Genomic DNA, 14096 nt, shown 5'->3' on the forward strand with positions numbered 1-14096 from the left:
GAAAAACTATGTCTTTATGAGGCAGGTTTGCCCACAGAGGCCACAGGCTAGGAGAAATGAGAAGCTAATTGGCTATGGAGAAGGGGACTTTATTTTGAAAGAAATAGGTGGAAGCTTAAGGAAATTTGGGCCCTTTTTCCTGACTGTTGGGTGATGTTATTGTGTTAAAAGAGTTTCAGAAACGATCCTCTATTTTCATATTTTAATGCTTCTAAATTAAATTAATATATTGGGGTAATAAATAACAGTACTGGAGAGGAACAAGCTCCTCATATTATCAGACTTGTGCATCTCTTACCATCTGTGAGGCGTGATCTGAACAAACCAGCTCCAGGCAGCAGGTCTTTGGGGTCAGTGGGAGTGCAATGCAACAGGTAGTACTCCAGGTGGCGCCACAACACAAACAAACATGTCTCAATCACATCTGAAGAAGAGGAGAGTTAAGGCTTGTCACAGAACATCAGGATGTTTATCTCACCAAAGAGAATGAAGTGAAGGACGTCATGGCAGCAGATTTTCATCCTTGTCTTCTTAGTTACTGCAACTAAAACGGATTCTGCAGCTAAATAAAGGATACAGGAGCAGAGGGCCAGCAGCTTGGCTCTGCTGTTGATGAGCTGGACCAGTCGTCTTTTTGCCAGCAGGTTCCTCTGGACTGACGGGATTTTCTCCACCCCTCCTGGACCGGACACCAGACCCTGGCACAGCTACAGACAGAGACAAAACATTTAAAAAGAGGAACAAGAGCAGGGAGTTTGAGCTATATTTGAGTTTAGAAATTAGACCAAAGTGTTTGGAGGGGTTGGGGGGTTAAAAACAGGGATATCAAGGTGCTCTTTGGTGGGACTGAGGACTACCTCTGGGGAGATTATCTGAGCTGCTCTGCATGGGTTGTTAGCCCACTTAATAAAGACTTTTCCTCAGAGGAGAGCCTCTGTCTTTTTACTTCACTGGGATAGGAGATGTATGTGTGCTGATCAGTGATTACCTCCTTGAGCTCCTCAGGAGGAAGCTGATCCAGGCTCTGCAGCTTGCCCAGGCTTTGTCTGTGACTCTGGTGGAAACGGAAGAAATCTGCAGCGCTGTTCTTCAGTAGGTACAGGACCAGACCGAGGCTGGGGGCCCGGGATAAAGCCACGGAAGGCAGATCTTAAAACATAAGAATAAGAATAGACTTTATGCTTAAATATTTGACAAAGAGCGGTAGGAAATGTTGAGCCTGGACAGAGAAGGACGACATCTCAAATATCTAAGCTTTGAAACCATCGATCCAAGATTTTCAGATTTCTTGTTCTAATTGCCAAAAACATGCAGGTTAACCAATGAAATGTGTCAGAAGCGCCTGTCACAAAAAACCGCATCCTTCATTGCATTTGGATATTCCACTATTTTGTATTTAATACTGTTTTTTCTGTTATTCACCGACCTGCTCGTCCTCCGTCCCTGCCCGCTGGCTCGCTGCCTGACGGGCTGAAGAGGCAGATGCTGAACTGAGCCTGGGCTGAGCTCTGCAGCAGCAGCGTCTGGCAGTACTCCATGATGTTAGCACACACCTGGACACAAAGGACAGCACCTTCAGGTCACCCTCTGAGCAGAACTGATGAATAATCATGACTATGTCAGTGTAATTCCATCCCCTCCACACCCCTACTGTCCAAATATGTAAAGCAAACTGCATAGATTCTTATGAGCCACAGGCCTATAAACCATGTATCTCTACCTCGCTGTGAATCTTTCACTACTCTATTTAAAAGATTCTCTTCCAGACCTGCTGCATGGCCACCTCCATCTCCTCTCTCCTCTCTGCAGAGTCTCCCGGTGCAGTGATCTCCGCCTGCTTCAGCAGCCTCTCACGCTCACTCCCTGCCAGACGGCCCAGCAGGGACAGACAGAGGCGCTAAAAAAGAAGAGACTTATTACTGACTGCAGCTGGTGTTGGCATGCATTGGCAGGGATACAGAAGGCAGCAATGAAAATGCATGTATGCCCAGTCTAACCTGGAATCTGTTGATGTGACCTTGGAACTCCATAAGAGCGGCGCCGTTAACCTCCCCGCCCATCTCGAGGACACCTGAGAGACCAAAACAGCATCATTCAGAGTTTCTGCATGAAAAAGTAGATTAGATGGAGTTGAGCTAATAGAAGAGCATGAACTGATGCCAATTTCCTGCCAGGACACACCCAACCAGACGCCAATGAAATGTAAATAAAGCCAATTAAGATCAGCTGAAAATAAGAGCAGACTGACTCCACAATGATCTCTAGATTTTAGAGACACTGCCTTGCAGCTCATGCTAACAGCACTGTAAAGAGAGAAATAGGGGCACTGATCATCAACTGGCGGCCCGGGGGCCACATCAGGCCCCCCAAAGCTTCCTGTCCAGCCCCTAGAAGACAATTAAATTCAGAGAAGGTATGAAAGAAGATATTGCCTTTAAATATCTGCAGTTGTTAAATCCAACCCAAAAACGATTAATATTGAAACAGTTTTAGACATTTGATAGTTCTTGTCAGCCATTATTAGTAAGTATTTTACAACATTTATGCCAACTTTAACTGAAATGTTGCAAAAATTGGCAGATAAAGGGGTGAAAAGGGGTTAGAGAGTGGGAAAAATGGGCGATAAGTAGCAAAATTAGTTGCAGTGTGGCAGAAAGGAACAAAAAATGGAAGGAGAAGTGGTGAAAAGATGTAAAAATGTGCAAAAATTGGTACAAGAGGAAAAAGGGGGTAAAGAAGTTTCAAAGGTGGGTTAAGATTAGCAAAAAGTGCAAAAAAGTAATGAAAATAGGTTAAAAAGTGGCAGAAAAGTGGATTGTATGGTGGCACAAAGGGGATAAAACAAGCAGAAAAGTGGCTTAAAAGGGATTGAAGAATGGCAAAAATTGGGTTGAGGTATCAAAAAGGGTCAAACATATAGCAAAAAAAAGCCTGGCACAGTGGTGTTAAGGTGCTGGTGAGTAGCATACAGGGGCAATAATTAGCAAGACAGTTGCAAACAAGGGGTTAAAGAGGCATATGGGTGAAAAGTGGTAACAGTTGGTTTAGAACTGGAAAAATTTTAAAATTTAACTTTTGTCCATTTGAAAGTCTGGCCCCCAGACTAAATCTGGCCCTTGTGTAAATGTACTTGATGACCCCTGAGTTAGGGTTTCCTCCTGTCTCCATTCATTGTTGTGTTTGGTATTGCCTGTAGGTGGTGCTGTTGGGATTACAGCTCCAGCATAAATGTCAGGAAGTAACAGATTACAACAGGTGAGAATCTAAGAAGGGCAAAGGTGTTAGATAGCTAAAGAACAAGGTTTCACTGCTAACGCTGAACATGCTGCCTGCTACTTCGATTTACCAAGGAAGGTGAGGGTGCAGGTTTACTGTGCTCAAACCGGCAACAGGTGAACATTTACTCAGTTTTTAAAAAAGGACTGCTTGTGCAATGATGTACCTGGCAGCGCCGTCTTACTGATGATGCCTGTGAGCAAAGAGAGCTCCAGCAAGGCTCCCATACTGAGATCCTGACAGCGCAGCAGGGACTGAATGGTGTCTGCGTGGACAATTAGCCACTGGAGAACCTACACATAAACACAAAAACACCATTACTGGAATAAATCATTGTTCTAACATTATAGACCCATTATTCACTTGTTTTGGGGGTTTAAATGAAACTCAAACAGACTTTAAAAAGACCAGAGTCATCTTACAGACATCAGCTTTGTTGTTTGCTTACCTGTGCTGCCCCCTGCTGGTGGTTCATGGTGGTTGAGGTCAGGATCACCTGGAAGAGCCTGAGTGTTGGTAAGAGAATCTGCCTGTAGCGGTCCAAAGGGCTTGGGATGAAACCTGAGGGGTCCCTCATCACTCTGAGGACAATGAGGAAGGATGTAAATGTAGATTTACTAAAAACAGAAACCTCAGAACAGAAAGGGAAGGACAGATTCTTTGAGAAAAATTCTAGTTTATCTGCACATAACCCTAAAGTCTTTTTAACCTCCCGAGTCTGGCATGTTCATATGAGGACGTCATATTTAGGTCTTTCTACAACATAGAAATCATTTCTGCTGTTAGAATGTTTTTTAGATAATTCTACAGAATCACCATTAAAGTTATATAAATGTACTTGAAAATACTGGCCATGATATTTTTTAGGAAATTTCATATGAATAAATAAAAATTTTCAAGTACTTTCATGGAAATTTTAGGGGCCATGTGAAATTGCATTTTGGGAGAATGGGGGGGGGGGGCTTTGAAATCTTTTGGTACTTTGGGAAATTTGTTTAGAAATTTCAGGCATTTTGATGGAAACGTAATTGGAGTATTTTAGTGAATTCACTTTGTATTTCTGGGGAGGTTCTACTCTGAAAACTTTAAATATGTTCATGTTAATTTGGGATTGTACATTTTTTTTGGTTGGGAGTTTTTTGGTAGGTAATTTTTTCTTCCAAGTTGGTGGAAATTTATGGGTATTTGTTTGGGGGAGTTTTCTGTTATTATCTTGAAATTTAGGGGGAGTAAATTAGTAAATTTTTGGGAAGTTGATAGTAAATTTCAGGGGGGATATTCTTGAAAATTTTCATATACTTACTTAGAATTTTTTATTTATTTATTTATTTATTTTTAATGTTAGGCTTAATAATAAAGTTTTACCAAAAAAAAAATCTTGGGAAGATATAGAAAAATTGGGGCACTTTTTAATTTGATACTTTAGAAAAATGTTTCACAGAAATTTGGGGAATTTGTCTGGATTTTGGAAAGGAAAATTTGCATGAAATTCAGATCTTTTCGTAAAATTTGGTTGATGCTTGGCCTGAAAAAATCCTCGTGGTCCATCATCACAATAACAAGAAAAAAGACACCATGCATCTCTCAATGACTTGCACCATTTTCTATTGACTGAAGATCCCCCAGCAACTGCCAACACAAATCCAAACCTGCACAAAAACCTCTCCAAAGCTGTTTTCTGCTGAAGCAGGACCTTCAGGAGATTTGTGGACATCATTTTTGGTTAAAACTTTAAAGTTGTCAGGTCCAAATGATCCCAAATAAGTGGGATAAAATAAAAATGCATTTCAAACAAAATCTCAGTTCTAGGGAGGTTAAAGCAAACATGTCCTATGTACTTTTGAATCTACTTTTGTATAAAAAAAATTCTGGATTTACTTTAGTTTAATTATTCATTAGGATGGCAAACAAGTTTTATAACTTAAACATAAACTAGAATGTGATTAACTTTGGTAAAAACTTGGTCCTGCAGAGAGGAGGAGAGCTTATTTTAGTGTAACTTGAATTTTTATTCTGCATATAAAGGAGGGAGGGGTAATGCTTGCTTTATAAGGCAACTAAACAACTTTGTAAAAGTTTAAAAATAGCAAACTTCCATTTCTGTCCCTACCTGTGTGCGTCACTGTCAGGCACCATGTCAAACACCTGACACTCGATCAGCTGAGCCACCAGGCCACAGCGCAGAAGCTCCAAGGCTCCCTGCCCAGTCTTCGCCACTCGGGTCAGCAGAGCCTGAAAAGACAGCAGAGCTTTACTTCATTATGAGGAAAAAAGGAGCTCACTCCAAACTACTTCTACAGTGCATGACTAAAAAACAGCACACAAAAAAGTCCTTTTCTGTGACTGTGCATTAAGTGGCTCACTTTGGGGTTTAATGTCATCTAAGACACTCTACTGAAAAAGAAATTCACTTCCTGTATCTAAGGGTTTTTTTCCACTCTTCAATCAATCAATCAAACTTTATTTATATAGCACCTTTCAAACAAATTCAATTGCAGTTCAAAGTGCTTTCCAGGATTGTGCAAAAGTGAAGGTATCATGGTAAAAAGGTTTAGAGACTAATGCACACACAAGTAGTTTACTAAAACAATTAAAAAGATGAAAGATAAGAAAAGAGACAGAGATAAAAGACAAATCAGAAAAGGGAAGAATTTATGAAATGAGAAACATTAAAATTTGCATAAAAACAGTAAAAGTTGAAATAAAACATTGATAAAAGATTTAACATCCCAAATAATTCAAAGCCTATAAAACTGGAAAATAAAACATAATTGATCCTAACTAGAGTTAAATAAAAGCCTAAAACCCCTAAAATTAAGATTTAAAATTTCTATAAAAAATAGAATAAAACAGAAACAATGATTGTGATAATCTGTATAGTCATAAAAATTATAAAGTACTACATAAAAGTCTGTGATGCTGACAAAGGCTAAGTGCAGAAACCTGTTCACTGGCCCAAATTAAAGACCCTAAAAGAACATTTATGCTGACTGATAAGTGTTTTTGTCTCTTCATTACAGCTATTAGAGAGATTAACGTGCACATCTCACCATCTTGCTCTCGTAGATGTAGAGCGGTTTGAGAAGGGGGGGCTGAGGCGTGAGCAGACTCTGCAGGGCCACATCATCCTGCCTCAGGCTCTCCACGAGCGTCCGCAGGTAACCGCTGTTACAGACGTAAACCAGCCACTGATTCTGGCGGTCTATGGACAGGATCCGGTCCAACACCGCCAAGGCTAACATCTAATGCAGAAGGAGACAAGGAGGAGAAAAACTGAGAATAACAGAAAGAGCCTGGATAAAGGCAGTCCAAAAACAGAAGGAAAGAGTTCAGAGTACGGACAGGAAGCTCCTCTGTATCCATATGCAGAGACAACTTAAGAGCATCAATGAGCCTCATTAGCTTTACAGCTAATTGATTGTTTAGTCAGAGAAATATGTAATAATTGAAATTGTTTAACCCAATGCGTGTCTCACCCTGCTTATTTCATGGCCGTCACAGGCGTCCCGACACACCACCTCCATCAGAGACTTGCCGTAGCTCTCAATGATTGCGAGATTCTCTCTCTGCAGTTTGGAGAAGCCGTCTTCAGGAGCTGTGAGACGCTCCCACATCGCTTTACCGGCTAGAGGAAATATGAATAAGGTGGAATTAGACAAGCACACAAAGTCTGAAAGCTTCTGTCAACTTTCTGTTTCAGTGGTACCTGTCTGCAGAGTGTCTGGCTCCTCAGGTTTCTGGGCGATTTGAAGGTAGTACAGCAGAGAGCCATACAGGTGAGCACGCAGACGCTGGTATCCTCCTCCTTGATGAATTTGAGACATTTTCATGAAATGAAATCAGATCCAGGTGCTTCCAAATACATTTGAAAAGCAGTTTTTTTAAAATAATCACTCACCGGTACAAAGAATAAAGTCCAGCAGCTTGCGGAGAATCAGATGCAGCGCGGAGTTGGCAATGGAGGCAAAGCCGGATGAGGCTTCTAGTCCCGCCCCCTGCTGCTGCTCAGACAGGACTGATTGGCTGAGGTGGGCTGTTAGAGTGAAGACTGCTCCAGCGACGATGGGCATCAGTTCTCCTGCAGCATCCTCAGACAGCACCTGGAAAACACAGCAACAATACGTTCACTATTAATGACAACCTAAACGTTGATGGGATGTTTGTCAACTCTTTGGGGCTTTTTTCTCTTCTTTCATTTATTGAAAAAAGCAGCCGCTGTACTGTTAGCTAGCAGAATTATAAATTCCACGTGGTTACACATGGTAGAAGAAGAGTTACACAGCTGCACAGAAAACTGCCTTTTGCTGAACACAAAAGAAACCCTCACACAGATAGATCGTTTCCCTTTGAGAGATCTTAAAACCAGCCTGAATCTTCTCCAGAGTTCATAGATTGTCCTCCACATGTCAAACCTTATCATGCAGGTCGAGCAGCAGGTCTCTGATGATGAGCTGTCGGTCATCTGCAGGTATGAGATCAGACGGGCACGCCGTCAGCAGCGTCTCCACAAGACTCCTCCACGATCGCAGCGCGTGACGCTTCGCACTCAGACTCCTTCTGACACGGTTACGTTCAACCACCTGCTGCAGGATGGAGTTCACCTCCTACAAAAGCATAGAGAAAGGTTACCTTAGAGATATAGATCCAAGCATGAAAGCTTATTTTGGGTGTTGGAAGTGTTTGACTCACCTCCATTAACAGCGGCCTCTGTCCAATGGCTGCCATCCCCTGCAGAGCGTTCACCTCAGCCACCAACACTCTGTGGAGCAGCTGTGAGGAAAAAAACATCAGCAGAAGATTTAACAGGGAGTAAAGCTGAAAAATCTGATATTTCTTATGTGTTAAACCTGGAGGCCCACCTTCACATTGCACACAGTGTGTCCTTGCTCGTTGACGTGCTCGCAGTTGGAGATCACCTGCTCTATCTGAGCGCGCTCAAAGAAGTCCAGCTGCAGCAGCTCAGGCATATCCTGACTGAAGTCAATGGCATCCAGGACACTCAGCAACTTCCTGCGTACTGAGGATGACAAATGAGGACGACAAAAGAGGTAAAAATCAGTTCAGAAAATATAAAAAAGCATGAATGGCGATTTAATTTGGCTCAAATCTTCAAGAAGGTTAACATGAATTAAATGTGGACTACATTTTTGAAAATATAAATCATTTGAATTAACTGCTTTAGGGTCGATTAAACCAAGCTGATTTGTCTCTGAAGCACTGTAAGTTTGCAAAAATACGACAGCGAATTAAGGCCACCCGACAAGAATTGAATAATGAAGAGAATCTGATCATTTTAGAGAAAAAAAAAAAATATATGGTTTAAAGGTCACTCATTTGAAAGGAAAACCTCAATCTTTTTTTCACTTTAACAGGTTATAAATTTAGAAAAAAAAAACTACAAAAGCAAAAAAAAGATTTCTTTTCATTTAACAAGTCATAAATCTCCAAGGAAAGAAATTGTATTTTGCAAGTTAATGAAGTCATAACTTGTCATGAAAAAAATATATATTTTAAGAAAAAAAAAATCAAATTTAAGAGAAAAAAAATCAATTTTTTTATCAGTTAAAAACATCTAATTTTTAAGGAAAAAAAATGCAATTTTTGAGTTTAACACATCATAGACATTCAAGAGAGTCTAAGTAAAATTAACAATATTGTCTGGTCATATATTTTCTAGATTTTTTTATTTTATTTCTAAGTTTAACCCATGATAAAGCTTCAGGAAAAACTCAAATTCACAAGTTTAACAAGTCATAAATCTTCAAGAAAAGTCCCTTAAGTTTTCAAGAGTAAACAGTCAAAGTTTCAAGAAACAAAATTTAGGTTATTTGGGATTATAAAGTCAAGAAGCCACCCACTGGGAGGAAAAAAATCCTACCAGATAAAACCATTTTCTTTTTACAAGTCCTGCAGTTGAATACCTAAGAAAATTATACTTTTTATTTGGACAGAACAATAAGAAAAATAATGATTTTTTGTTCCTCATTTACACCTTCCTTCATATTGTCGTTAATTTTTGACAGTTCAAACCTGAATTTTGTGTGCTTAAGCCAAATTTGCAACTTTTTAAACATCAAAATTTCAAGTTTGTAATCTCAAAGACTTAGCGTTTTTTTTTTTTTAAATTCACATTTCATGCAACTTTCTTTATAGGGTGCTAAATACACCTCTGTAGACAAACCTTTAGAAACGGAGTCAAAGTGCAGGAATCCACTGACAGATCTGGTTTCCTCTTCCATGCCACTTTCTCCATCTGCTGCAAATCAGGAATGTTGAGGTTAGAGGTTACAGAATAGATGAATTTGGTATTGTTCATGATGGACCTTTAAACATACATGTAAGGGAGTAAGATTACTTTTGTCTACTCAGATTAAAGGCAGGCTTTGGCTAACAGAAGTTTTCACAACTCTTTAACCAGAAACATAAAAAACAAAGCTAAAGTATAATATTTGACCTTAAAATGGGTACAAACTATAAACTTTTCATCCTACGGAACAACAAACATACCTGAATGCTGGGTGTGAGGCTGGTCATCCAACAGGAGGCTGACGAGGCGTTGTGTATGTGAACGCTGGCGGTTCAGTGAGGTCACTCTCAGCTCGATCGCAGCCGTTTTCATGAGCCAAGACATCTGAGAGAGGGCGGCGATCTGGTTGTCTAAAAAACAAACAAACAAAAAAAACAAAATAGAATTAAAGCAATGAAAAGACAATGAATGCATCTCTTACTGAACACTTTTTAAAGTCTAATTTAAGCTCTTTTAAGGCCCAGCCATGTAATACAATTTTGCTCCCCCTTTGCATTGTTGCCTTCTGGATTTTCCCATCAACCATTACCAGCTATTTTTATCAGAAAGTCAAATTCCCTTAAATTTGTACTTTCTCTTTTTCTCCTCTCTAGGTTTGTGAATGTGATCATAATATACTGCCTTAAGTGATGTTAAATAATAAATAAATAAGCAAATTCTTTAAAAAAAAGAATTCTACAAACTCGGTGTACACTGGACAAAGTGTTCAGAGAAGTCTCAATCAAAGGATTTTTAAACTTTAGGACCTCTCGAAAGTAAGAGTAAGACTTTTTTTTTTTAACATTTATTTTTGGGCTTTTCATGCCTTTATTAGATAGAGGAAGGACAGTGGATAGACTCAGAAACAGGGAAGAGAGCAGGGAGAGACATGCGGTAAAGGGCCACTGGCCCCGATTTGAATCTGGGCTGCCCGCGTACATGGGTAGCGCCTTAAACCACTTGAGCATCTGCACGCCCAAGAGTAAGGCTTTTGATGTCAAATTAGAGACTTTTGTAGACATTTTAAGGACCCATATGGACCCCTGTATCTTTATCCACATATTCAAGGTTTTCCTGCATGTAGGGATTTGCAGTTGAGCTTGCTTAACGCTTGTCCATCGAGTCTACGTCATGGTGGTCTACACCATTGTGAGCACAACGTACTTGAGCGTTTGTGTGTCCACACTGCTCTGCAAAACTGCCAAATTCTGATATTTTGCAGGGCCATACTGATACCAATTCCAGGTCCTGTTTGCACATTTTCTGCTTGTTGTGTTTGGGGACCAGAGGAGCTGAAACTGAGCATATGATGATGGATTTGTAAAGAAGAAAGCCCAAGTTTTTGCTCTCCTTCAGCTGCTGAGCAGACTTGGACGAAGAAATGCTCGACATATATTCCAATGTCTGCAAGTGTATTTGACAAAGCCGCACTTTGGCATTGCTCCGACACAGAAACACAGGTGAGGCTAAAACTGCCTGTAAGTGTGACTGAGTATTCGTCTCTGTATGTCGGCCTAGTGATGACTGGCGACCAGTCCAGGGTGCACCAATGATGGCGGGGATCATCTCCAGCCCCCCGTCGCCCAGAACAGGGTCAGCAGTTTAGATATTGGATGGATGAATACCTTGAACTTGATTAACAGGAAGTGGCAAATCCTCCTCATTCTGCCTTTGGGGACTGCATAATCTAATCCGATGGATCACTTATTCAAAATGAAGATTTTTCAGTGACATCACTTTGTGATCCTTTTTGGTCCAAAATAAAAGGGAACTCCACTGATCCTGGTAAAATAAGGGCACACAGACTCTCTGACTGATGAAAGCTGACCATTCATGGTTGTTGTGTAAAGTCAACCTCAAAAGACCCACTTTAAGCCAAATAAAAACTAACTTAAACTTAAAATAAGTGCATCTTACATATTTCACGTAGCAGTAATTCATCATTACCAAATCTTCTGTCAGATGCAATTTTAACAGAATTTTTATATCTTTTAGTTAAATCAATATAATAATAATTTAAGTCCTAATTAAATTTCCAAATATTCAATCTTCAAAGCTATTTTTTATGCATGTCCTGCACAATTTTATGGCTCCGTGATTGCCTACTTGGACACAGTGACCACCATAACAGACAAAAGGATTGTGTTGTCTGACTGCAGCATCATGCATTTAATCAATATATGCATGCTCAAAAAGATGTCTGCTGAGACTCTGAACTCACTGGGCAGGATGAAGGGAAGGTGCTGCAGGTGAGAAAACAGGAAGTCCTGGCTGGTCCTCAGATAACGCATGGTGGGTCCTGATGTGTCCGGGCAGGCACACAGCTGGTAGATCACCTGAGAGATGGAGAACAAAAGAAGAAATACTTTAGCCTTCTTTATAACATGTAAACATTTGTAAAAGACTTGTCTCCATGTTTGATTTCTGGACACTCTGAGCAGAAGATGAAGAATACCTGGTAGCAGAGCTCAGCCAGGTGAGGTGCCTGCTGTGTGAGTACCGGTCCTGATCTCTTCTCAGTTCCTCTCTGCAGCAGACTCAGGATGGCGTGCAGACAACTCCGTGGACATCCCAACACACCTGCAATGTAAATACAACAATAGTTCTCTCTCATGTCACTTTATCTTTACATTTGAAGCACAATAATGTAGAAAAAAGCCTCCAAAAATAAACAAGCTGAAGCTTTGTCTGACCCGGGTCCTGGAGGTTGGTGGTGGACACAGGCTTCTTCACTTCATAACCCAGGAGGTAAAGACCCAGGTTTGGAGTCTTCAGCTCCAGAGACGTGATGAGAAGGTTCAGGATGTGGATCTGAGTCTCATGTCGGATTCTTGTAACTTTCTTTTGTGGGTCAGAGTCTGAAAGTTTGTGAAGTTTAGAGTTAGTATTTTCATTTTTGGAATGTTCTGGGTTAAAGAGAAAGTTTTACACCACATTTCGCTCACCATCTTCTCTCTCCGTTCCTTCCTCAGCCTCTTCGTTGTCCAGACACTCCACAAATCCCGCCATAAGTTTGTCACTCACAGCCTGCAGGATGGAGAAGAAAACCGCTCTTTAACACAACAAAAGTTTCACAAATCATCAAATTAAATCAAAAATAAAACACACCAAATCAGCATTCATTAAAACAGAGGCACAGAATTTTCAATGCAGTTGCCGGCACTAGCTGAGGCTGCAGCAGCAGACGGGCTGGAGATCAGTTTATTTATGTTTTTTAAAATTTAGAATACAAAATTAAAATTTCTGTTTGACCAGATAAGAATAAATCCAGCTGTTAAAACTGCTATGTAGTAGAAATATAAAAGAACTGAACATAGTAAGTTGTCCCAGCGAATCAGCCCATGGTCATCATTTCTTGATCTACAGTGGTTTTCAAAAGTTTAAGTGAAGTGGAAGGAAAATTATACATGGCATGCAATTACAGCTGCAAGTCTTTTGGGTATGTCTCCACCAACTTTGCACATCTAGAGAGTGAATTTTTTGGCTCTTCCTCTTTGCAAAATAGCTCAAGCTCAGTCGGATTTGATGAAGAGTGTCTGTGAACAGCAACTTTGAAGTCTGGCCACAGATTCTCACCGGGATTTAGGTCTGGACTTTGACTGGGCCATTCTAACACATAAATATGCTTCAATCTAAACCATTCCATTGTAGCTCTGGCTGTATGTTTAGGGTCGTTGTCCTGCTGGAAGGTCAACCTCCGCCCCAGCCTCCAAGATTGCTCTGTACTTGGCTCCATCCATCTTGCCGTCAACTCTGACCAGCTTCCCTGTCCTGGCTGAAGAACAGCATCCCCACAGCATGATGCTGCCACCCCCATGTTTCACAGTGGGGATGGTGTCTTCAGGATGATGTGCAGTGTTAGTTTTCTGTCTGTGTTCAGGCCAAAAAGTTAAATTTTGGTCTCATCTGACCAAAGCACCCTCTTCCATATGTTTTACATGTGTCTTGTCAGTTGTTCTGGGGTCTTAAGACACATCTCTCACTACTTTTCTTTCCATAGTCTTTGAAATCTTTCTTCCTCCTTCTGCCAGGCTTGTTCTGGACTGTGTGCCTCTCTTTGAGTTTCTTCCTTCTTACTCCAGTCCTGGACTCGAGGAAACTTGGTGATAACTTTGTAGATCCTTCTCCTGCTTAGTGAGCATCAACTATCTTTTTCTCAGGTCTAAACTAGTTTCTTTGTTTTTTGCTTGATGCTTTCTCAGGGACAGCTCAAACCCTTACTGAAGTTTTAGATTGAAGATAACCCTCAGTTTAACTTGGTTTTACAGCTTTGAACAACAGTGGTTTGTGCTATGGCTCAACAAAAATATTGGCTCTTTAAGGGCTAATAATTTAGACCCTGACAGTTTTAGATTTTGGACATAATTTTATTTCTGTGTGCAGAGTACAATAATATTAGAATCCAAAATAAAACTAGGATGTTGGGAAAAGCTGTGTTAGAAACTCCTTGCTCTGTTTAGCAGCACTTGGGAAACACTTTCAAATTTTTATATTCATGGGGAGCTAATAATTCTTTCCTCATCTGTATTTGTGG

General features: G+C 40.5%; 1 protein-coding gene across 2 annotated transcripts in view; it reads right to left on the reverse strand.

The window, feature by feature from the left end:
* Window positions 1–14096, reverse strand: part of nup205 (nucleoporin 205) — a 29433-nt gene that overhangs the window by 1176 nt on the left and 14161 nt on the right. The window contains exons 19-40 of one of the 2 annotated variants that reach the window (XM_041795645.1): window positions 12508–12589; window positions 12256–12420; window positions 12018–12142; window positions 11784–11898; window positions 9784–9933; window positions 9458–9529; window positions 8136–8293; window positions 7966–8046; window positions 7689–7880; window positions 7175–7376; window positions 6983–7081; window positions 6753–6901; window positions 6327–6518; window positions 5387–5508; window positions 3725–3857; window positions 3443–3569; window positions 1998–2071; window positions 1769–1897; window positions 1427–1553; window positions 989–1149; window positions 578–707; window positions 299–424 (exon numbers count right to left, since the gene is read on the reverse strand). In XM_041795645.1, the coding sequence (XP_041651579.1) occupies window positions 299–424; window positions 578–707; window positions 989–1149; window positions 1427–1553; window positions 1769–1897; window positions 1998–2071; window positions 3443–3569; window positions 3725–3857; window positions 5387–5508; window positions 6327–6518; window positions 6753–6901; window positions 6983–7081; window positions 7175–7376; window positions 7689–7880; window positions 7966–8046; window positions 8136–8293; window positions 9458–9529; window positions 9784–9933; window positions 11784–11898; window positions 12018–12142; window positions 12256–12420; window positions 12508–12589 (2911 nt within the window). Of the gene's footprint in view, window positions 1–298; window positions 425–577; window positions 708–988; window positions 1150–1426; window positions 1554–1768; window positions 1898–1997; window positions 2072–3442; window positions 3570–3724; window positions 3858–5386; window positions 5509–6326; window positions 6519–6752; window positions 6902–6982; window positions 7082–7174; window positions 7377–7688; window positions 7881–7965; window positions 8047–8135; window positions 8294–9457; window positions 9533–9783; window positions 9934–11783; window positions 11899–12017; window positions 12143–12255; window positions 12421–12507; window positions 12590–14096 lie in introns of both variants that reach the window. The other variant, XM_041795644.1, reaches the window with a different exon arrangement.

This window comes from Cheilinus undulatus, linkage group 9, assembly GCF_018320785.1.
Source record: "Cheilinus undulatus linkage group 9, ASM1832078v1, whole genome shotgun sequence".
Taxonomy (NCBI): Eukaryota; Metazoa; Chordata; class Actinopteri; order Labriformes; family Labridae; genus Cheilinus; species Cheilinus undulatus.